General features: G+C 37.6%; 2 protein-coding genes across 3 annotated transcripts in view; one reads left to right on the top strand and one right to left on the bottom strand.

Moving 5' to 3' along the window:
- The window catches only part of LOC119732503 (myotubularin-related protein 3-like), a 44,363-nt gene extending 20,584 nt beyond the window's left edge, over positions 1 to 23,779 (bottom strand). Inside the window, exons 1-3 of one of the 2 annotated variants that reach the window (XM_038206029.1) lie at positions 23,703 to 23,779; positions 12,084 to 12,237; positions 8,663 to 8,793 (exon numbers count right to left, since the gene is read on the bottom strand). The gene's annotated coding sequence lies outside the window, so the exon portion shown is untranslated. Of the gene's footprint in view, positions 1 to 8,662; positions 8,794 to 12,083; positions 12,238 to 16,772; positions 16,858 to 23,702 lie in introns of those variants that run through there. The other variant, XM_038206030.1, reaches the window with a different exon arrangement.
- On the top strand, positions 86 to 24,512 carry LOC119732504 (nucleoredoxin-like). The gene is made up of 8 exons (XM_038206035.1): positions 86 to 712; positions 8,093 to 8,246; positions 12,886 to 12,983; positions 14,621 to 14,825; positions 15,794 to 15,882; positions 18,009 to 18,099; positions 19,280 to 19,404; positions 19,895 to 24,512. Exons 1-8 carry the CDS (start codon positions 395 to 397, stop codon positions 20,087 to 20,089), a joined length of 1,275 nt encoding a protein of 424 aa, XP_038061963.1. The 5' UTR covers positions 86 to 394; the 3' UTR covers positions 20,090 to 24,512.
- Positions 24,513 to 26,034: the final 1,522 nt, after the last annotated feature.

Genomic DNA, 26,034 nt, shown 5'->3' on the forward strand with positions numbered 1-26,034 from the left:
TATCATTCAGATCATACAGTTTGTACTAATATTATCCATCAGAAAAAAATTCCGGGTCCGGCCGTACGGTCGAGGTCCGAAGATTTCAAATCGCATAATTGGTCGAGCGCCCTCTTTAGTTTAAAAATAAGTAAACTATGTACACTGGTTCACAACGTCCATCGTTTTTTGACGTGTTGAATGTGGGCGGGAACCAAGTGAATTAGACAAGTGAAATAAACAAGCAAGCGAGCATGCATGATGATCGCGAATAGACTACTTGTACGGTTCAAGCTATGTGTCACTGCAGAGATTATGCTTGGACATAACTGGAAATATTTGCCCCGAAATCGGTGATAATTTAACCATTTACAGGCGATTTCTTGCGAAAGGTAGACTTGATCATCCAGCCATCATGACAAGTCCGCTAGTGGTTCTTCTTGGCGAGGTTCTGCTCAATAAGCAGCGTGAGAAGGTCGACCCGTCGTCGCTGGCAGCCGACGGGAGAGTCATCGGCTTGTATTTCTCGGCGCACTGGTGCGCTCCGTGCCGCGAGTACACGCCGATATTGAGCAACTTTTACAACAGTTTCAACAGTGAAGGGAACGGAGGCGGGGGAAAAAGACTGGAGATTGTCTTCGTGAGTTCAGATAAGACAGAGCAGCACTGCGATGAGCATTTCATGCAACACATGCCTTGGCTTTTACTGCCATTTTCAGAGAGACACATCAAGGTAATATTTAGACCTAAATTCAAAACAGATCAACCAAATTTATAGAACTGAAATATTAATACTGTAAGCCTATATATAATATTGTTTTGTTAGCATCCAGATGCTAACTTTGTAACCTATATGATATTTGTAACAAACTACCATCTTTATAATTATATCTTTAGCCAAAAAACCCTATTAAATATGAGTGACCCAGGCTCTGCCTCTGGAACTCATTTACAGAGAACCTGAAAACGTCTAATTTGTCAACTTTCAACAGAATTATAAAGCGGTCATGTTGTGTAATTATTGTGATCAATGTAACTTATTAATTGTGAGGTTCCTTATGCTACAAATCTTATATTGCTTGTTTAACTGGCATGTAAAGTTTGTGTATTGTCCTTGTCTATTGTTTGTCCTGTGTTTTGTGTATCACTGAGGTTTTTGTTTTGTTTTGCATATTTTGCATTTTGTAAGATTTGTTTTGCAAAAACAATATTGTACAGGAGGAATTTTGTTTAGCGCAAAAATAAAATAAAAGTGAAATTATTTGCAGTTTTCGATATGAATCTTGAGACAAAACACTGACTAAGGTTACTGCATTCTTTCTGATATTTATTGACCTTTTGTGTTAATTCAATTTTCATGATGGTTAATAAATTTTATCCATGTGACCAATATCCACCTCCAAATCTTGCCAATGAGATGTTGAGTTTTGATCCATCTGGAGTCAAGAATTCTTTAATTTAAAAACAAAATTGGTTGGAAATTGCATTTTAGAGACATTGTGCACAGCTTTTGTTTTGTGAAAAATAAAATCTGCAAATTAAAGCAGACATGGTATTCTGAAATTTAAACTGCAAACCTAGATAGTCATTTTGTCTTTTTGTGTGTTTCGCTCTGAACAGTTGTCTTATCAAATTTATTTGACAAACGATGCAGGTAATATCAGCATCCAAAGTGTTGCCAAGAGATTGACTTTTTAGATTTGTGTTATATTTTTTTTTTAGAATTCTTTATGAGCCCACACTGTTACTACTGTACATAGATCAAATTGAAGACCATATTTCTTTTTAACAGTAACCAAACAAATAATTTTATCTCAAATAATTTTATCTGAACAAATAATTGTACCCCCCCCCCCCCCCCCGGGCCAGATCTACTCTAGTTTAAATTTACTTTACCATACTCACTTGATAGTAATGATTTCCCCCAAGCAATTAATTGAACGAAAACCTGTGCCAATACAATGCTAATGGAGCTCCATGGTGCAATTATCGCTGTTAATCCTCTCATTTCCAATGCTTGACTGCCCCTCGATAAAGCTTCATTGAACTCTGATTGAACCACTAACAACCTGCAATCTCTGTCAATAACGTGATTATTTGCGTAACTCATTGGTCTGGTTGTATACTCGTGACGTGTTTATAATGCAGTCTGGCAGGCCCTAGTGTATTGACACTCTAGAGAGGAAAAAATCAATCTTTTTCTCTTGACACCTTCGCTGTGTTTTCAGTACATGGCCGATTGTAAGCAAAGTGCCAGGCATCTGTTAACAAGTTTTCACACTGTTGGAATAATGTACAAACAAATATATCAGAATCTCATTGCACTCCATAACAGTGATGTATGCATACAAATGAACTATGACCAAGTACATAAATCCCTGGCATTAGATAAGGACGTGCACTATTCCTTAACTTTTTCCCCAATTATTTAACATTACATTAATAAAACTGTTTGCCACAAACGAATGCAAAATTCATTGACATACTCCACTTTTTGTAATGCACAAAATACACTGTGGTAGTGTTTTGTCAAGGCATTACTTCTGTGTCTTGTGAGCCGGGCAGTGCTATCATATAGGATTACCCAGTAATGCCAATGAATGTGGGCTAAATCTGGCCCATTGACTTTCAACAACAGCCATTCTGAATCAATTGAATAGAATTGTATGCACTCCGGGACCAGTTTTACTAGACTTGCCAAGCCTTGTTATGTTTACTGTCATTTGATTCCATCTGTACCTGGCAGACATTTTGCAACCATTTTCTTGATACATGTAATGTAGCAAGTGCTACACTATGTAATTAACCATCCGAACTTGAAGGACACATGGGACATCTTGCAAACACTCTCTTGTAAATGCCAGACAGGCTTGAGCAAACTGCCCACACATACCATGTATGTATCTCTTACAAAAACAAACAAGTCTGTTCCCAAAAGACTGGTCATACAGTAATAAGAGTTCTGTGATAAAGAGGTGTGCATTCCATGAGAGCTGTTCCTTTGCTTGCTCTATGGTTTCATAAGCACTGTGGACCATCTCACCGATACCGCCATCTTTGTGGTCGCATTGTAAACGCAGTGAGCATTTCCTAGAAAATTCTTCATTGTCGGTTTACAATAGCATAATGTGACAGTTTCAAAGTGATTGAAAAGTTTTTGTACCTCCAAAATTTATTTCAAGCGTGTAAAATATTTTTTCTACATTGTAGCTGTAGGGCCTAAATGTATTTTTTTTAAATTAAATAATTGAGGTACGGTAATTAGTGGTGTGACTGTGAACAGATTGGCAAATTAATATCATTGCTTGCAACACTTTGGATTGCAGCTGAAATTATTGCTTTATAAGCTTTATTATTTGAACAAAGAACTTGACTCGAGCGGGATTAGAACCTGCAACCGCCGGATTACAGTGCCGGTGCTCTACCAACTGAGCTAACCAGCTTTATATAATCTTGTTAGCAAACTAACTCCTGTCAAACTTGGCCAGACTTTCAAGACTGAACAAGCTGGAACATTCTTAAGACTTTGTAAAGTCTGGTAATATTCACCAGCAAAATTGAATAATATATTACATGTACCTTGGGTAAAAGTGTGCACTCATTGTTTGTTCTATTACATGTACGTCTATGTTTGAGGTGAATAGTTAAGGCTATGAACTGTCTGACTGACATTCTTTGCAGTCATCAATAGGAGCAATGTGCGAGGTGAATAGTTTTAACTATAAACCGTCTGACTGGCATTCTCAGCAGTCAATAGGAGCAATCATGCACACTGAAGGATCAACATAATCTCGCCATGGAATTATCCTGTCAAGTCCTTGACAAGAGAAGCTGAAATGATATCAACAGGGGAAAACTGCAAAAGGATGCATTTTATATTCAGACAGTGTATTAAGTAAGGCCAATTTGATTAATTAAATCAATCAAGGACATTGTGAAATTAAGGGTTTTTTTCCTTCTATGAAATAAATTTTCAACTAATATGTTTTATTCCAACCAAAAACCTCCTTTTTGGACGTCTGCAACCATCCGAAAAGGGGTTTTTGTTTTGGACACAAACAGATCTGCTTTGCGATCAGACTGGCTCTCGATCACATTATCGATGCTGATTGTGGGGCGGAACCAGCCTATCCCTCAAGAACAGAATTACAGTCTGGAAGCCGATAACTCGAAGTTGACAAGTTATTACTTGTCAACTTCGATAACTATTAAAACGCGGCTGATTTTTTTGGTCAATATATCTCATTCCAAAGTGAATAACTTGTGTACTTTAAAAATAGCAATTTAGCAATTGAATCTATTTTGGGGGGATGAAACTTGAAAATAGCTCGGGGAAACCCAACTTTAAAAGTGTTGTTCATTCACACATTTTTTTTAAAGAATACAGTATTTGAACAACAGACTTTTTACTTTGCACTATTATTTCAATAATTAACTTGATCTTCATGTACCGTCGAATGTGTGTACGGAATGTGTGTTGGTAAAGACTGCAAAAATATACTTGTACATAATTTACTTGTACCATGGAGCAATAAAAAAAAAAGTTGATTTATCGCCAAGTATGAGAACCAGGAATGTGCAGCACTGGTGTGATGTGAAAGATCGAAAGGACTCTGGACTAGTTACTGTTGCATACATGGATGATCCCTTACATTACATGCGCCGTGATATATCAGACCATGTGCAGATATCAGACTAATGTAGCCGCATTAACTGCCCTCAATCACCCCTGCAGTATGTGATGGAATGAACTTGACATTCAGGGACACATTTGGATGCTGTCTGAAAAGTTCAACATGGGACCACATTTAGGGATAACCTCAGAAAACAGTCACATTATAGTTGAACATGCAACAACATTTTCAACTTCAAAAAAGCTATACAGAATTTGGATCAAAGGATATATCTCACTGTTTGTAAGATTTAACATAAAACAATGTGATAATGCATAAATTGAATTTCAACTTCGATTCTTGATTTTCACATTAATCAATAAAAAAAGTTATGAAATAATTCACTATATTTTATGTATCCCCATTGTTGCAATGCATCAATGAACCTTTTTTATTAGGATCAATTTCTATTGCTTCGATACTGGAAAGTGGAGCAAGTTCACATTTTAAAATATAATTACATACATGAATAGGCCTATCATCTCTGTAACTTTTATGTTCCGTGCAATTTGTCTTTTTTTTTGCGTCAAGAAAAGTAAAGAAAACAGATAAAGGACCATACAGCATTGACGCTGAGAAATTGAATGTGATACTCAACAAGGAATGCTCGTCTCCAGTAAACTGTATCCCTACAACCCACAAATCAAGATTTGGCATGATAATAAACGGACAAGTGTACAATATACTGCTTGCTCTAAATGTCTTAAACCGGAGATGTTGGATTTTACTGCCTGTCAGCAAGGCCGTTGGTTATTGTTAAGGCAGTTTGCAGAGATGCTAAATTATCTCTTGGGTTAACTTTTGCCTGTATCTTAATTGAGACATCCATACAACAAAGCTGTCACTACAGTACGGTAGGAGATCCACAAATGTCTGACTTGCATTGTAAGATGGTATACAGCCCAGGCTTCACCCATGGGTAAAAATTCATTGTGTGTCACATCCTTATTACTTTAGCACAGCACTTAAGCACTCCAGTGCTTTTAAGAGACTGACTAGCCGAGAATAATGCTATCTAACCGAGTTAACCATTTACCCTGATATTCCCAAGGCATTTGGGACATGTCGGCCTATTTAGACATTATTGGGTTTATACAGCGTTAGACATTGGCCGGTAATTGGATACTCGGACAAAAACTGATCTGATAAACAGTTTCAGTTTAAAGATTTGGAAGGATTTTTTTTTATGTCTCACTAAATTACCATATTAAGTACAGTCTTGTGATGATTTAGGTCTCCAAAAGATATTTTCTTATCAGCTATCAGAGTATACTGTGGCTTACGTGTATATATGTCGTATGATATTTATTACAAGAGTCAATATAAGGTATATTTTAGTAAAACTGTAGTAATCAGCATTATATGTGTGGATGTGCCATTGAATATTGCTACATGTATTTGATTCAACTACATGTACATTAGGGCTTAGGCTAGTGTACTATGGTACACGTTTATGATGGTCAATACAGTTCATTAATGTACTCTAATATAAATTGTTACTTTGCACACATCCATGCAAAAGCTATAACGAATCTTAATAGCATTCCGAATATTTGCGCAGGTTTTGTCTTCCACACATTTGAGGTCAATTTATGGATAAATAAAATTATGTGTTGTAAATTCAGCTTGCTAAAAAGCGTATTTGTACACACATACAGGCACGTTTAAAAGTGCACCATTTAGGTGGTGTCCAGCCCCTCCCCATTTCAATGCTGCAAACGTGCACTAACCTTGCTATGGTTCAACCATGGAGCTATTAAACACAGTGTCATAGTTTGCAGGTCACCGACATACTTAACGTGACCTGAATTTGAAACCCAGTCTAAATATTTTCTGGTCTGCCCAGACCTGCAACTGTTCCTAATTAGCATCACCTGTTCCTGTCTGCTAGCCTGCCTGAGGACAAAAACAACTTGATCACAGCATGCATTGCATACTCTGCAGAAAAGCTTGGGTTTGTTCAGTGTACAGCATGTGCTGTACAAGAAGGCCAAATTAAAATGCATCCACGCTTTTGCAGACAAGAAAAAAAATACAGCAAAACAGAAAGTTTTGCTTGCCATGTCCCGGTATATTGACCAAGCCGGGCATGTTTTGTTTCTATAACGAAGGCCCCCTTCAATGGCCAAAGCATTGTGTACACAAAAAAATGTGTAGCTATTATTCAGATAAGCCGTCACGGGGAAGTTGCTCTGTATAATAGCGTGCATAATGGTTTCTCCATTCAAGGTGGCTCGTGAGTGTATAATGATCAGGTACCCGGATTCATTTACACCCACACAATGAATGATACTGATAACCACACATCTATTTAATAATGCTTTGATAGTGAATTCCACCGAAACGTTAATAAGATACATGTAGTTTGCAATTCCAGAATGGAAATGTATCTTACAAACTAGATTTCTTTCCACATATCCAACTGATTTCTATCATTTTTTTAACAAATCAAAAAAGTTACAGAGCCTGCCATTCCAATCATAGCAGGATCGTTTCTATTGAGAAAGATCCTGTTTGAAAATGATTTGTATACATCAGTCGATCAAGTCAGTAAGCAGTTTGCTGAATTTGTTCCCACAGTTTTTGTGCCACTGGACAGAGCAGTTTTAAAGCCTTGAAGTTTAGGAAATCTTAGATTAGGGCTAGCAATTTTTATCTTTCTCGTTGCTCACTAAAAAAAATAACAAATTTACATTGTGATTGTTCGCACATGTATGAGAAATAAATTAATGATGAGGTTTTTATGTAATTTTTTTCTAAATATACTTTCACAGTTCACACAATCATCAATTTGAGCCAATTTTCCCGTTGAGTATAGTACGTTACTCAGCAGAAATGAAATGGCAGAGTTATTGAATCGTTCATGAGAAAAGACCGATTCTTCTTATAATCCACAAGATTTAGGAGCCAGAAGGCAGATTTGAGATTGTCCCACAGTGAGCGCGATCCGACGGATTGATAAGAGACGGTTCGGAATCCGCATCAAAAGGCCAGCGCGCATTCACAATCGACCCAGACCCATTCATCCCTAATGCCGTCCTAATTTGGATGTCACAAGTCATCAGTCTTAAAACGTATGATTTTAATTTCTACGAAGAACGGCAGAAGGTTCTAAAAAGCAGATCCGACCTAGAAAAGTGTCACCTTTAAGATTAGTGGCTTCAGCAATTTTCCGGATTGAAAACCACTCAGCTAATGAATCAGAAAATTTGCATAATTTCATTCTCATTGTTAAGTAAAGTCTTTGGTCTCTAGAGTCCATCTCGTAATGTTGCTCAGTCATCTAACATTTTTCCCTTTAATGTTATACTATCTAAGAAAAAAAAAAAATAAATAATGACCTTTAATTTTTTGAACAATATTCAGTGCCCATCTAAATACCAACATTCTAAAATTGGCTTTTATTTACATAAAATTGTTTGTTTGTTATTCATCTTCAGAACAAACTCTGCAAGAGGTTTAAAGTAACAGGCATCCCAACGTTAGTCCTAATCAACAGCGTCAGTGCTCAGCTTATTACAAATAACGGCCGACTACAAATGCTGGATGATCTGAAAGGAGAACACTTTCCTTGGTACCCAAAGCCTTTCAATGGTAAGTTGTTAGTTGCCAAGTGCCAGCCATGTCTTTGTAGTAGACTTAATAAGTCAATCACAAGTCCATTGCAAGTCCATCACAAGTTCTCACAAGTCTATCACAAGTCCATTACAAGTCACAAGCCAATCACAAGTCCATCACAAGCCAATCACAAGTCAGTCACAAGCCAATCACAAGCCAATCACAAATCCTAGCAAATTCATCACAAGTCTTCACAAATCCATCACAAGCCAATCGCAAGCATCACAAATCCTCACAAGTCCATCCAAATTCAAGCACAAGTTATTCATTCCTTTATTAGTGTTTATCCCTTGTACTTTTTGACCCGTCTCGTGAATTGACTTGTGATCTACTTGTGAATTGACTTGTGATGGACTTGACTCGACCTTTCAAATTATTGACAAAAACTTTACCTGGAGTTAAGAAGTGACTCGTGTAGACTCACGAGCAAATGTAGGACACGGATGCGTAGTGGTTCTCACATGCTTTGTTGTGTACATAGAACGCATGCCGAATGCAAGTTGATATGCGCAACCCGTTGCATCTGCATAGAGAGAACACAAGGTGAGTATTTTTGCAGACAGAATGAAAGGTTGTGTAAATTGTTCTTTAAAAAGCTTGATTTTTTTTTTCATTTCTATAGCGGAGGGAAACAATTTTTACAAGAAAGCATAAAACGTGAACTGGTCGATGCAGAATATGTGCACACGTACATGTGTATACATGCGAGACTAGTATTAGCAAGATATCAGAAGTGAAATGCCATGCATCATGTTGAATAACTTGAATAAATAAACACTGACATACAATGCATGTACAGTATGCGCATTTTAATGTCAACCTAAAAATACCAAGTCTTGCAAGTCACATGCAAGTTGAAGGGATGTTGGTATTATTCAAAAACGTTTTGGGTCAATTTTAATCTTTCATTCGATAAATGTTTTAGGCTTTTTAACAATAGCAGTACATAAGAATTGTAAAAAAAAAGGTGAAATTATTGAAAAAGATTTTGTGTTTGTCTGCGCGATTTCTAGCCCATGGGAAGACATTTGAGTAAGATGGGGAACATATCAGTCTGATCCGTCTATTCAGACGGTTGAGTTTGACGGATCGGCATTTGGCATGTCTCGGCGAGTGAATGCAGTAATATGGAATGGCCCTATACCTTACGTGGAGATTTCTTGGCTCAGGATTGTGGGGGGGGGGGGGGATTTAGACTCCTGCAATATTCATGGCCAGCTTTGTGTTGGCCTGACGTGATTCCAAGCAGACAAGAGCCATGCATTATTTAGCTGGCTAGAGCGGGATGGAATTTCTTCTACACTGCTGGGAAAAGTACAGAAATTCACATGTACGAGGTGCAATGGTGTGTGAATATTTGACTTGGAAATCAGACTGTAGTACATTCGTGTACATGAACACACACATGTTTACGTTACAGACCAAGTGTGGACATTCCCTTGGTTTCGTGTAGTTAAGAAAAACCTCGGGAAAAAAAAAAGCACTTTACTCTCATTGTGAAAACTCTTTCAATCCAATTTTTTTTTCAATGATTCCCTTTAGTGTTTCTCTTCATTTTTCCACAAATAACCTAAGCCAAAACCTGTTTTCCACACAGGGGGAAACACTGTGTGGACTTGCCCACGTCCACATAACGTCGCCTCTACCTGGTTTATGTGGACCTCTTTTGTTCGGAAGTCCACACAGTGAATGTAATGCCTACCCACACATGTACACCGGGCATGTATAATTTAAATGACTAAGTAATAATCAGAAACAACTGAGCCAATCCAGGAAACAGTACCATATTTGTACCAAGTTTCAAGTTAGAAGAATTTAATAATGAAAAGTAGACAGTTATTCAGCGATACCTTTTTTTACCTGTTAGAAAAACAGACACAATTTGATTTTTTTCAGCACAAAATACTGCTGAGCCCAAATGTCATGCAGTAGGATTACTTGTGTCTGCTTTTCAGGAGATTTTTACTCAACACTTTAGTTTAATTTGCTGAGAAATTTGCTTGGACTCTTGGAGGCAAAAAGTATTTATAAGCAAGTATGTGTGCTACATGTAAGCACAAATGAAGTGGGAACAAGTTACAAGCAAGAAGCAAGATGCATCACATGGAGTTTTGGCTGGTACCCTGTTTTTGCTAAGCCGATATTCTCTGTGCCTAGCAGTTCCATGAAACGTTGCTCAGATCATTGAGACTGATTGTCTGCAAGTTTCCAATGAGTCAGTCTGTTCTATCTGATGTCCTTGTGACGTTTCCCAATCCATCGTCCATCTGGGTTTCATGGAGTACGGAGCAGCCTTTGTATAGCACTACTCAATCGATGGAATGCACGGAGCTAATGCGGTTAGGTTCGCTTGACTAACATGTGAAGTGCTTGACAGCAGAGGAAGATGAGCTTTGTATTTGCATTGTCGCGTCGGTAGGCGGGGCAGTAATTTTGGTGCTCTTAAAGAAACCGGAAAAAAATATTTGACTGTTCAACCGCTTCCCATAAAACAAGCCAGCAGAGTGTGGTGGCTATGCAACAATAATGCAGTGGAATGAAATCATTTTGGAAATTTGAAGTATTATGCTTGCTACATTTGAGTTATTTCTTGACATGGGCAAATCCAGCATTATGTAATGTCCTTGCTAGCTCAGTGAATAAACCTGAAAATGTACAAAATGTACATGTATGTTTCAAATCTTATACATCCGACATCTAGTAATGGTTAGGAAGATTACAGACTAGGAGTTTGGGATCATTTCTCTGAATCATTAATCAGATATCATGTTGAATTGGCTCTGTCGCAGACATTAGGTTGGAATTGCCCACATGGCTTCATGGGGTTACACAGTATAGTGAACTTCAAAATTGGTGTACACATGTACAAAATGTATGCATTTCTGCACTGTATGATTCACAGAGAACAAGAAACATGAACTCATGTTGGCAGTGTGTGTTTTTGTCCCACTGATAACTGCACGTGAAGTACCCCCACATCTGGATAACTTAGAGCAGTCAGTCTGTCTCGTCGATTCTGACAGTCGTAACTGTCGTCGGCAACGAGCGTCTTGTAACCTTAGTCTCTTTGTCTTTGGCAACGTCTAGGCAAAGATCGTGTCTTGAGCCTCGTGGAGAGTATATGTTGGCTTGTACCGCTGTCTCGTTCAAACATTAATGTCGCTGTGTCAGGTTCTATTGAGAAGTCAAGTTTCTGATTACGGCGGTGATGGCACGTCCTTCTAGCAATCAGTGAAAATTGATGTCCAGGTTTTGTCAGGTTTGCGATTAAGGATCGTATAAAACAGCCATAAAAAAGATTCAGTCAGCTCACAAACTACATGTAAGGTGAAACTGAGTTTCAAAGTGTACGATTGATGTGGTTGTTCAGTGACTGTCTAATTATAACTAACAGGTTTTGCTGAAGGGCCAGCCTCATTTCCACTGAGTGACTCATTCACTAACTCACTCACTCACACATTGAGTGTAGGTGAGCGTGGACACCCGGTAGCTTCTTTACATTGCATTGTCTAGTTCCAAGACCTATTTACTTAAAACTCAAATGTTTCTCAAGTCTGGAGTGTTGAATGGTTACATGTACTCTTCGTAACTGGTGAAAACTGGTGTGCAGATGATTAGCTGTTTTCACTGGCTGACGTAATCCCGTTCACACCTAAAACAATTATGTTTAACTGTGATTTTCCAGTCCAAATTGACTACAAAAGCTCTGTCTTGTTTACAGTGAAAATTATGAAATTATCAAGGTTAAACTGTGCCAGCATATTGCGTATAATGTTGCTTCTTTGATTGGTATTCATGCAAGTGGTAACCTACCCCCTAGGCTGGAATTCATCCTCCTTGGTCCATCCTAAGCCCCGCCCACTCCATCAACCTGTCGGCCATTATCGTCTTGGGTAACAGCGCTGTCTCCGCATCATTTTTATCTTCCCTTGTCCCAGCACTGAGTGATCAGCTTTTCTCTCCCAGGCTACGGAGACAAAAGACACACAGAGCGCGAAAGTCAACGTGTCAAATTGTATAGGGATGTCAAATCAATGAGTGATCGCCGTGGCGATGACACGTTGCCACAGGGGATGACAGTTTGGATTTAAAGAGTAATTGCCAATACAATGTTAGAAACTTGAGTGTTTGTGGAAAGATAATATGTCATCTTGGTTCATATTACAAAGAGTGAAAGTATGATCAGGCATCAGTACAATTTCTAATTATTTGTCTGGACAAAAAAATGGAGGTGCTGCATCAAATTTTGTAATACTAAATGTCATGTCAACTTAATATGTACCGGTACAAGTAAATGCAAAATACAAAGTCAATCATGTTGTTAACTCAAAAAGCACATTAGCACAACTAACAAATTTTACTGTGATTGGTTTTTGTATCCCAAGAATTCTAATGCTAATTATTCTCTTACTAATACTCGGGGCATGGTCGGGGATTGTCATTTAAATTTTGCCCGAGGGGTGGGGATTTTGTCGCTTCAAAAGTGACAATCCCCACGTCTTGGGTGGGGCAGCCCGGAAGCTGGGGAGGGGTGGGGGAAACAATTGATAGGCGCATTAGTGTAGCAATATGGGAATTATATTTTAGCATGAAGTTGCTTGTCATCCATCTGCAGAAGTCATCGCGGGCAAACTCCTGAAACAAGGCGACGAGGTCCAAGCAGAGAAAGAGCTCAAAGGCAAAATAGTGGGCATCTACTTCTCAGCTCACTGGGTAAGTTGGGAATTCATTGGATTTTTTTCTATCACCACTGACAGAAAACAAAAATGGAAAATGGCAAAGTGAGCATTTTGCAGGTGTGAGATGTGGGGAAAAAACACCTTTGTGGTAAAACATCAGGGACTCCAGATCTCAAAGGGATTCTTTATATAATACTGAAATCAGACAAAAATCCGGAAATCACGAAAAGTACTGACAAATCTCCCCCAGACTAAGCGATGGAAAAAAGTTAATATACGGTTCTGAAAATATCAGGGTACTTTACATATAGTACATGATGTAAGTAGCACTTTACAATTAATAAGTATAGTAATACATGTTGCATGTACAGAACAGTTCTCTTGGCATAAATCTCACCGCATTCAAGTCTTTGAATAGCGTCTCTCATTTCTTTTCTCTCAAGATACCTGATCATTTATTGCCAAGCTTCTAGATTTCACAGAGAGCCGTTTCAAATACACTCTAGCTGTAACCTGATGAGCAAGGACTTAAAAAAAAAGGATTGGATGAATTGTTTTGCTTTGAATTACCACTCAGTGCTGTGCAGTCATTTCAACAAGCTACCGATTGTGTTACAGACTGTAATCATGGCAGTTAAATACAGGGTATTTGCTTGTTCTTTAGTAGCGTGGTTTAGGCCATTTTTTTTTTTTTGAAAGTGAATTTTATAAACAGTTTGATAAATTTTGTAAACATTTGAACTGTAGCTTTGCAAGAAACCTCTAATTCGTATACATCTTGTTGTGTAACTACCTGTATGCTAAAAAAATAATTAGAAATGCGTGTAAAATAGTAAAAGTAATTCTTAACAAATCAGTTGGAAATATAATTTTAAGCACGTGATAGTTTTGCTTAAATACAAAAATCCTATGGAACAACATAAATTGTTAGGCCATTTTCCAAATATCGTGAATTGCACAAGGCATGTGATTTGTGAAACAGTGTATTCACATTGTTGAAATGGCAGAAACAAACATTTAGGAGGATGGAAAATTGATATTTTTGTCTTATTGTTTCCTTACTGTGACTAACGAATACCGCACGACTTGAATGCAGCAGGCAGTGCATTAGGTTCGGAGTAACGTCAGGATGAGCACTTGAGAATGCACAAACCAAAATGGAATATATATGCGGGCCTCGGAATTGATTCAGTTGCATTTGGCCAACAGAGGAGTGCATCAGTCATTCATTTAACATGGCTAGGATGTAGGTCATGGAAATACACATATCATTGTCATGTCAATAACTAAGATGTTTTGAAACAAAAAGTGGCAAATTTCGCTTTACAAAATTAGGTGGAATTATGATCTCACAAATCACAAAATGCCTTTGAAACAAAATTAAAATAAATGTTGATCAATTGTATTGTATTGTCTGTCAAATTTAAGAAGTCACATTGTTAAATTTGAAATGTTGTTTTGACAGTTTAGTTTAAATTGTATTTATTTTTTAAAACAAGCCATCAAAGATTCAATACTAGCTGTCTTAAATTTGTAACAGATTTGTAAATTAGGAAGAAAATTGAAATGCATCTAATGGAAAAAGGTTAAAATTTGGTACTTCAAATGGTAAAGACAAATCCTTTTTGATTCAAAATGTACATTATGTTTTTGCATATTTTCCATCCACAGTGTCCGCCATGCAAAGCATTCACACGCGTCCTGACAGACATGTACAGAAGACTACAGGCCAGCAAGATGGAATTTGAGTTTGTCTTCTGTAGTACAGACCGGACGAAAGATGCCTTTGAATCCTACTATAGCAATATGCCATGGCTTGCCTTACCATACAACGACCCACGATGCAATGAGCTGTCCAAAATGTTTACGATATCAGGTAGGTATTGACAGACTCTGTGCTGGCTCATTGCATTGCTCAACGAGGGTGCTATTTAGTACATGTAGCAATTAGTGCTTGAATTTTTGGCACTGTTTGACGGAGTTGAGGAATGAAGTCAAGTTAAAGTCATAAAAACTGAAGAGCATTGAAACAAGATGATCATAACATATCCATTACTGCAAAAAAACCCTTAAAACCTCTAATGGGATTAAAAATCATAGTGCTCTGCACAAACCATGTATCTGCTAGTGAACTTTTACTGTCAGTCATTTGCAAATTTTGCAAATTTTGCAAGAACACTGAGATTCCATCTTTAAAAAGGTGATTTTTTTGTTAAGTTTCCATCTTTAATTTTGTGTGTGTGTAAAGTTACCAACCTTTTATGATACATGTACATTGTATGTACATGTGTTCTATTTAGGACACAGTGTTGGAAGTCTCCTTGAATGACGAAATGTTGGTATTTCTCTCCGTTCTAATTGCCATTATCTTGCTGGAAATGAGGATATCTGATGACGTTAGTCTATTCCCAAAGTGGATCGTTTAACACCAAAACGTGATGGTTATAAATGTAAGATCTAGCCGACTAAGCTTTCCCACGTCTTGGATTGGGGTGTTCCACCGTGTTTAACAAGCCATTTGGGGAATAGACTGACGTCATCATTTCTTTGTTTCCATGACATCAATTCGAATAGCAGAATAGAAACAAATGTAAATTTCATAATTCAAGTTATTAGAACACGTAGGATAGCAAGGGTTAAAGGTTTTACAATTTGTAATTATTTTCAAAGGAGTGGAGTTACTGTTAAGGTGTGGGCACTTCCGATTCTTAATTAATTAAAAAAGTGGGAAATTGTTCCGTGGTGAGAAATTACTCCCTTCCCAACCCCTCCTGCTTGTTAAGCTATTGATAATATAGATTCCTGTTGTACTCATGAGTGGTGTTTCTTGTGTTGCTATTTTAGGTATACCCAGTCTTGTGTTACTTGATGAGACAGGCAAAGTGATCACGTTAGAGGGACGTGCTATGACCGCACAGGACCCTGAAGGACTGGTAAGCAGGGTATATCAAAACTGGTGGAATTCTGGACTTAATGTTCATTCACACACAAAAACTGTGAAGATAGATGTTTCTGTACTTCCTTGGCTTAAATGTGAAGGTTTATGAACGGCCTTCTAATGAAAAACCAATAGAAGAGACTGGATTATGGACCATGATTTCACACTGACAGGCAACCTAACCACTTAAGCATCTTTTGCCCATAAACAGTTTATGTCGCCACTTGAACACCAATCACATACATGCAGAAGAGAACACTGATGAGTTTGCGGAAAGTTTGCAACACACGTGAACACAACATCCAATTTGTATTAACAATGGTACATGATGAGCTGTATGCCCAAACTGGCTTCAGTCAAGTAAATGTGTACAACAAAATATGCATGGTTATTGTAACGAAACCCCTAAAGGATTTCCGGTCAGCATGCAATTTGGGCTCAAATGAAGATAATAACTACTCAAATTAACAACTGAAATCGGAAACAAATTATTAACTTCCTCATTTGCCACGCAAGACTTTTTTGCCGCTTTTGTGTTTGTTTTAGAAAACAAATGAACTATGTTACAAGAAAAGTAAATGGCAATGTGGATAGTAAATAAATTAAAATGCTAAACCAGTTGCTTGCTGCTTTTATACAGGATGCAACAAGTCCATCTGATCCATATGTACATTTATGTTATTGCACATGTTAGCCAATTTCAAATAGTTTGACTACATGTACAAACAAATCAGGCATTATCAGCCCCAGACCGGGCGACGCCCTCCCCCAGAAAAAGATCTGCCAAAATATAATCCGGCCACATGCCCAAGACACATCTAAATCAGGAGAAAAAGGAATGGCTGAAATGGACACAAGGTTGTAAAAAGCAAATACACAACTTACATACAGAACCAAAGTAAAACGCATATCCCACTGCTCTGGATGTTCTTTGGGCGTGTCCCAGTCACAAATGTCCCTCCTGAAACTCCTTGTGCCCTGGTTTTATATGGCTTAAAGAAAGTAATCCCTTTGAAATGAGGCCAATGAGCACATAACTTGCTGGGCCAGAAGAGTCTTAGTACAATAACAAAAGACCATTGAAATTACCTCTCTGGCTCTGGCAAAGTAAAGAATAGCTAACTTCAAACAATGGTGAGCTTAGCATATAGATGACTTATTAACTTTAGCAAGCCAAGTTTGACTGTTCCATTCAATACAACTAATATGTTCCAAAATTTATAGAATTGGGTCAAATGGTATGGAGCACCATCTGTACAAGAACATTCTGTGAAAAGTGGTGAAAAGTGTATGGGACACAAAATGCACCAAAACAACAAATAACAGCATTAAAGCCAATTTTTTTTACATTATGTATCCCATTCAAAAAACAAAAGAATTGCAGAAAACAGTACAGTTGATTGTTCTAAAGAAATATTGGCAATTGTTTTTTTGGATCTTTTTTTTAATGATCCCGAGACTGCTTTTCACTACAAGAACCCGGCCAAATTTTGCACAAAGCTGTTAAGTCAACCTTATAGTGAAAGAAAGGGTGGAAAACCACAAAGTATGAATATTTCCTCATTATAATTTAGTCCAGTACTTCCTTGATCCCTAGTCTGCCATAAATGGATATATGTACGCAAAATATAATTGCAACCATACAATATTGAAAAGTCCAGATATACCACACACTGTAGGGAATATAGCGAGCCCATGGAATGTCCCTGTGGGATAATACATGTGGATGAATGGACTCTATATCCATATTTCACAATAATGCTCCCTGTAGTTTTATAATAAAATGTTCTTCATTGATGAGATTCAGACGGCCACTGTGTCATCTACAAACCTCAAAGCTTGATCACGTCTGTTTCAGACTAGTATTGCAGAGTCGCTGTGAACCTAATAATTCTCAGAAGATTTGACTTAATGTTTGATGTTTAAAACAGTTAGTTGTGACCACGTCAAAAAGAACGACTTTTGCTGTTATTCAGAATAACACCAGAGTCTAGAGCCTGTCTGAAACCAAAATATATTTGAGTCAATCTCAGTAGTTTGGTTTGTCAAAATTATTTATTGATTCAATTTCTGGAGATTTTTCATGAAAATAATGATTTTTGTGTGTGTTTAACTTGAAAGGATTTTCCCTGGTACCCGACACCCTTGCTGGAGCTGGACGATAGTGCAACTGCAGCAATCAATGAAGAGGCTTGTCTCATTCTATTTGCAGGTAAGAATGGGATACCATTCTGGGGCCTCGGGCCCATATACATGTAACTACCAAAAAAAAAGCCAATATAAAGGTCGAAAATTACTTTGGAATTTTTTAGACAGTTTAGATTTTAAAGAGATTTTTTCTGTTACCCTTTTCATAAGCAAGCAAGATATACCATCCTATGGTCTGGTTGTATAATGTATGTAGGAAATGCATTCAAATTGGGTACTTGCACCATTTTTGTAAAAGCTCATATGGTCAGAATAAATGAATCTAAAATTAGCTGTGTGTGTCAGTGAAGGACTCATTAATTACAGCATTGTGCGAGGGATGAGACACGACGAGACAAGACTAATGTCCTAATTAGAAAGTATTGATTGTGCTACAAGCCAGACTAATGAGTCTTTCATCGAGCCGACACACGGCTGTGCTTCAGCATAAGATATGATGCATCATAAAATATGATATAGCATCAACATGTCTTTCAAGATGCATACATGTATAGCAAAGTTGCTTTATAAATGACGAGGCTTTTTTGGGGGGAAGGGGGGGGGGGCAGCCTCCCCGCTCATGGGGGGGGGGGGGGGGGGAGGAGGGGCAGCTTTGCCACCTGTCTCCCGCTTCGCAAGACATGTCGCCTGCTTCACAGGTGACACACCCACTTCATTTGCGGTTGATCAATTCGCGAACACACACGCAACACCCTTTGTGCTTTATGGTAACAGTGAGAAAGACTTTGTATGGTTTGAGAGTCAATATGCACTAATATGGAGTTTGCAGTAGCACCGTGTAATCCAACTTGTCTTTTTTTAGTGTGTGTGGTTCTCAGAAACTGCACAAACTCACAAAAGATATGGAACACATTGTGCTACCGAAAACACTATTAACATAAATAATTATGTGAAGTTGAACAAAGAAATTGACTTATGCGGGATTTAAACCTGCGTCTGCGACCTCCGGATTACCATACCAGTGCTCTACCAACTGAATTGTCCAGGCCTTTGTAATGTTGGCAGTGCCCCAATTTGTCATTATCTTTGTTCTAGGGTGCTAGTCAGAAGCCATAAACCTGTATGTGCCATGTAGCCAGGGATCACGCTCAAAGTTACGATTCTAGCAACATGTGTTTTTAAGACAATAATGGACTGAAAATCAACTGAAATATATCTTTGGTTTTTGTGATCTTACCCCCCAGATATTGAAGGTGACGATGATGTGATTGAAGCAAAGGACCTTCTCTTACCTATCGCCAGAGAGTATACCGAAAAAGCAGAGGCAACAGGCAAAGATTGCTCCCTTAGATTCTTCATTGGAGGAGATGTAAGAAACTAACTGAATCGATAACCCCCATCCCCATCAGGTTTTCTTTACGTACATGTACCCTGCTAAATTGCAACAAAACCAACACAGTTGAAATGAGAATCCTGATAAATGTAACAAATTGCAACAGTAGATTCTGTTGCATTTGCAGTGAATCCAGTACAAACTATCCTAGGCACTATGCAGTCTGTTATCCTGCTAAATGCAACAAACTGCACCGGTGGATTCTGCTAGATCAGCCATTGCACTATGCACAGTTCCCCCAATAAATACAACAAGATGCAACCAAGCATGGGACTTGGCAGCGAATGTAAAAGTACGCAACACCTTTTTCACCATTATTGCTTTCTGTTTCATTAATCAGGGTTAGGGATTGATAAGGCAGATTGTTGGTTAAAAGAATCTGTCTATTAAACCCTGTTCCAATCCCCTGTCCAAAAAAGCACTCAGTAAATGTTTCTCTTTTGTTCTCTTTTGTTGCCATGTACAGGAAGAAATGGTAGACAACCTCCGTGAATTTCTACGGATTGATGAGGACAGCCTCCCCCTCCTACTCATACTAGACATCCCTGAACAACGCATGGTCCGATGTCAAGAAAGAGAGATCACGCGAGAGATTGCACGTGACTTCATTGAGAAATACTTAGCTAATCAGCTGAAATTTGAAACATTGGAAGGACTCTGAAGGCCAGAAATATAAATTTTATTAGTTATCCCACGAGCGCAAGGGGAACACGGAATAGAATTACGTCTGTGTCCCACATGCCACGGTGCCAAAGGCCGAGTTGGATATGAAACATGGAGGCACTACTTTTTCAGTGTTCCCCTCGTGCTCGTGGGATAACGAATATATTTATCTTCAAGCAAATTCGACTCACAGTAAAGATGGAAAATGCATGCTGTACACGAACCTCACAACCGTTATTCTAAATTAGGAATAGCGTGCGCATCTTAGAATAGTGCGATATGCCAAGTGCGGTATGGACCGTGGTATTAGGTATAATATCGACCAATCGGGATCGAGGATTCAGGTTTGCTTGAAGATAAAGTATTGTTTAGCACTGCCACATTTTAGATGCTTGAGTAACTGGGGTTTTTTTCATTTGAGTGTACCATCAAAGTTTCTGCAGAATGCTTTTAACAAGAAAAGTCAGTCATGGAAACAGAAAAAAAATTGTCTTTAAGTTTAACAGCAGAAATCTCCTGTTTAACTTACATGAATTCTGCATCAATGAAGTAGGCAATCAAGCTTATTACGTGGAGGTGCTACACGATCATTTCATTGGGGAACTGTGTGATATTTTTGCCACAAGGTGTCTTCACCCATGCCGCAAAATTGTACTTCATATTTTGTTGACAGCTAAAGACTTGTGTAGTAATAGGGGTTATGTTTTGTTTCCCCTCAGACACTGTCTGTTTATAGGGTAACAAAATAAAGGGCCTACATGTACTTTATCACAATAGGCGTAGTTTCTACAGCTCAAAAAGTACATTTTTACAAACCTGAATTTTTACATTCGATTCAGGTAAAGCTACTAAATTGCTTCAATAAACAGGATTTTTCCAGCGTTTTTACCCAGAAAATTGGCTTTAAACCCTCATCCACTAACAAATATGGTTACATACATGTATAGTCAACAATTGTTTATATATTAATTGTGAATAAAAGGAAAGTAGTGGTAGTTCATATGAGGCATGCATTAGATTTCATGCCATGTACATATCAATTACAGTTAGTGTCTACAGTACTGTGCAAGAATTGATGTAACAGAGCCATGCATTTGTCATATTGTCTGCGAACAACCGTCAAAATGGTGTACTTTCAAATGTAATTTTGTGTTTCATATTGTTTAACAGCCATATTTCAATGGTCTACATGTAGGTCACAGAAAAAAATAACAATGTCTCACATTCTTGGAGAAAATGTTGGAAAATGGTTTGTTTATGTCTGATCCAGTGAATTTGTTTCCTGTGTGTATTTCAAGCAGTAAATGAAGCCATTGAATTTGTAAGAAAAACTGTACCGTCAAGATAACAGGAGCACTCTGGGACAATCTTTGCTGGGTTTGCCTGGTCTTGTTCTCCCAGTTTGATTTGCTAGTTGACCATGGAATAAAGCAGTACAGGAAAAAAACTCAATTCAAAAAATCGTGATTGATAATCTGTTTCTAATGGCCTTGAGGCAAAATAGCACTTGCTGTTTTTTTCATTGACTCTAATATCATTTATATCAAGGTTAAAACAAAAATAGCCAATAGTTATTTTTACGTAAATATGTAATACAACGTTTTTAATGAGGGACACGATAGTAGATGGCAAGCCAGATGACTTTCGTCCATGAAACTTGACATTTCTGAATTGAAAATGTCAGTTGTGATTACCAGGAATATTTGGTCTACTGTCTGTTTCATTAAGATTCAATTTGTTACTGAAACGGAATGCTTTCATCGTAATAGAAAGGCCGGAATTCTAATTTATATGCTGCAGCTGCTTATCTAGAATTCAGAATTTTAAATGCGTAGATTTTTCAGAATAAGAATTCTAGATCCTAGATCTTTCAGTATTTAGACATGGAATTTTGTTTCTTTTACATTTTAGGGTTGCCAACCCAAATGCAAATTTTGTTGATACAAATTTAATTTTCAGGATGAGACGTTGTTTCAGTATTTTTTATTTGATAAAACCTCAGTATTCTTTTAAATATCAGTGTTATGTTTTCAGTGAAATTCAGGTCACAAAAGTATTGTACAAAATATACCCCCCCCCCAAAAAAAGAAAGCATAGCTGGGTAAGTTAATTTTTTTTTTTACGATTGCAATCAATTTAGAAGCAGCTGTGTAGAGTTAATTCTGATAACATTGTCCGGCAGTCGGACAGTGTTTTATAATAATAGAAAGATATTAATATTTTCTTGCTCTTATTGGAAAGGTGTGGTTGGCAGTGCATAAAAGCCCGGCTTGAGATTAATGTACAATTGGCGTTTATCGAATAGTACCTATGGACTCTGTGTACAATAGCGCCCTCAATGGCAAAAGAAAGATTGAAGGATACTCGAGTGCCATTGCTACTGTGCACGAACATCCTGTGTTTCTTTGAAAAAACATTTTAGGGTTTGTGCATATGGAGAGGTAAATTGATGCTGCGTGCTTTTTGCCAAATGCATGTATAGTTGTAAAACAATGCACGCCCACAGTCCTTTACTCACTGGCTCTTAAGGAAAGGCCATAAAGCGCCCCCCAGAGTTCCCATACAGAGTCCATAATTTGCCTGCATGTCCTTTTATGTTCACATGGGCCAATCAGTGTACACTTCTATCCCTACTCATTCACATGTAAATAATTGCTTGTTTTATGTTGTACAAAACACTGTATATTATTTCATATATTTTATATTCTATATGGTCTTTGAGTGTCTTGGGCTTTCTGAATCGGATCACATTTGATAGATTTAAAAAGAAGTTTTTTTGATAAAATAGATACCCTGCCGCTTTGGTCTGAGCAGGATTTTTCTTGAAACATTTGCCCACAAGTACTCTGAGACAAAGTATTTAGGATAGTGTTTTTTAAAATAAATATTTGTGTTAATCCCTTTTTAACAGGTTGTTGACAATTACAAAGAAAAGTATTCAAAATGTTTAATTTATTGGCATATACAGCAGTTGGAGATCTAGCATTTACAGAAGGGGGGGGGGCACCCAAAATGGAGGCGAAAGCCCAACATACAAGCAGGGCACATATTTGCTCATGTGGGGAAAATTTCTGTCTTTTTATGCAGTTAACAGCAGAATGTACAGGTATGATTAGCATAATTGTTCAGTAAATACTGATGATGACAAACACGATAGAACTGTCCACCATCAGTGATGGAACAGGAGTCATAGTTTTTGGCGAATTTTATTTTCAAAGAAATGGGCCTTTTTAAAAGCTAGCAATCTGCCATTTTTGAGAAATTAGCGCTTTTGGCAAGCTCTATAATTATGTTTTATTCATGTATGCTTTATTCATTTGCGTCCCTTTGAATAATGGATTTGCATCATAATGTATGCATATATATGCATGTGTGCTTAAGTAGCTAGATTGCAGCATATTTTTGGAGTATCATATCATAATTTTATAAAAATTTAAGCAAAGCTTTTAATCGCAGATTTAAAAATAATTTTATTTACATACACGTGATATTTCAGAGTATTCATTTTAAACGTCTCCCATACACAACTTTAAGTATATGTTTCAAGACCCTGTGTATATTATTGTACAGTTACAATGAAGAATATAGATGTAAAGTTGAACAATACTTACCACAAAGCCTGTCCAAATATGTGTTCTATAAGCATATGATTGACCTTACAGTTACACCTATAATTGAGCAAATAAAAAATGAGAAATTTAGAACAATGCCCAACATCATGAGCATGCACAGTATAATTATACTTTCAAAGTTTAATAACATTTAGGCATTAGATAACTGTTTGAATAGACATTATAGCACAATACTGCACTATGTAAATGGTCTTTAGGCAATTCAAGCTGGCATAATAGCAGACATTACTGTATGTGTTCACAGCTTTGTCCATGACTAAACCTGCTGACGGCAACAGGTTCTCAGTCACTGCACTATAAGCCATACTGTTTCACTACATGTACTTGTGTGTTTGCCCTGTTGGAACTCAAATGATGTGTTTTAAGGTTTGTCTTCTGAAGGTGTTAAGTTATTGTATCAACGGCTATGAAAAAAATTTCCCACAGTATACGTACGTGTAAAAATAGGAGTGAATGTGTATGTGCAGTAAAAGCAAGGACTTACAAAAACAAATTTCAATAGAATCATGAAAATACTATAAGTTTTCATCCTACTTAATTACAATGGTTAATGAATAGTACACATTTGAATACAATAGATTGGATACAATGTGTTTACTATGTAATGTCTTCAGATGTACAAAAGGTTGGAAACAGATGTCATATCTTGATAAATTTGGAAGTTGTGTATTAAACAATCGTTGTGTGATGGGGATGGGAAGGCATTGTTTTGTTGGAAAACATAACTCGTCTGGAGTGTGATTGGATAATAAATGTCTTTCAGACAGGACCCAAGGGTTGTGCAAAGTTGATTTCATAGAGTGTCCAGTGCATTTTTAATGTGTTTTCCAAGTAACGAAGTGGTCATTACAAAAGTTACATACATCAATTATCAACTGTCACAAAATGTGATATTGAACAGGCAGCACTGCTTTTTATCAAAAACTAAAACTTTAAAGCTCATTTTATCATTCTTTAATGCAGGAGCATGTTTCACTTGATATTTGTTTTTCAATATCAAAACCAACAAAATTAACCCCAAATCCCTAAGGTGCGTGGAAAATTATTAAAATGTGAGGATTCATGCTGAATCTCAAACATTTTACATTTCTTGGTCAAAAATCTTTTGCCAGAGTGACTAAAACTGCAAATTTTCCAATGAGTATGTTTTTTTTCTCCCTTCTTCTTTTGCCAGCGCCACACTACACCACCTCAGGGCTTATATTGCAATTTAATATTAAGCACGGATCATTTAGCCCAGTAGCACACAGGACACTCAACGCCGTACCGAAGCTCGGAAGTAATTAGCGGCCGGGTCTCACATTTCAAAGCAAAATGCCGCCAAGTTGAAACCAGCCCCGGGGAATGCTGGGGAAAGTACAAAGAGATTATTGGACTCGCATTTCAAATATGCAGATCAACATTCGGCAGAAATGTGTCGTTACTGCAAGAATTCGAGAAAGAAAAATAAAACTTCTCGAACCTTGCTCTATGCTCGAACAAAGGGGCGACTGTGGGGCAGATGTATTTTTTTTTAGCGCCCTAGGGTGAAATCATGAAATTATTCAACTCATTTACTGTCTAAATAACACCCCGCAGCACTATTGCTATACCTACATGCTTATATGATGAATATGGGAGGGTGTATTTAGAATGTCTAGTCGGTTTTTGGGGTGCGGGGGGGGGGGGGGGGAATTCTGTCATTCCATGCCTCATATGATGCCTGTATGCTCTGGGTTAAAAGATCCTGTTCCATTTTCATGAAATGCACATAATTCTTTTTGGACTTATTATGCCTACAACCCTTGTTTTGGCACATTGTAAACTTGCCATAGGACTTGAATGTGATAGGCCTATGTTGAAATTAAATTTGAATTGAATTATTGCAAGAAATTTTCTCTTATATGTATCAGAAGCTGTCACTTGACATGGCGATTTTTTTTTTAAATTAAGGAATATCGGTGACTGGGACCCAACCCTTCAAAAAGAGCAGAATGTTAAAACTGCTCCATGCACCACTAGCTCCATAATGTGGCCAATTTACTTGACAACCTCCGTAAATAAAGGCCACACTTGGAACATGTACCCGAAAATGTAGAACTTTGTCAAGTTTTGTAATTCACATTTAGACTTTGTTTGTTTATTTACGCTTTAGAAACACACTCACCCTCTCTAAAGCGATAGAAAATTAGCCCCCTCCCCCTTTTCAGACGTCTATTTTCGTGTAATTTCGTGTTGGAACTTAGATACGCTAACTGCGCAAAATGAACCTGGAAATTACACGAAATATAGACCACACTGATATGCCTACCTTTTCGACAAAATGCCGAAG

This window comes from Patiria miniata, unplaced genomic scaffold (genome assembly GCF_015706575.1).
Source record: "Patiria miniata isolate m_02_andy unplaced genomic scaffold, ASM1570657v1 HiC_scaffold_24, whole genome shotgun sequence".
Taxonomy (NCBI): Eukaryota; Metazoa; Echinodermata; class Asteroidea; order Valvatida; family Asterinidae; genus Patiria; species Patiria miniata.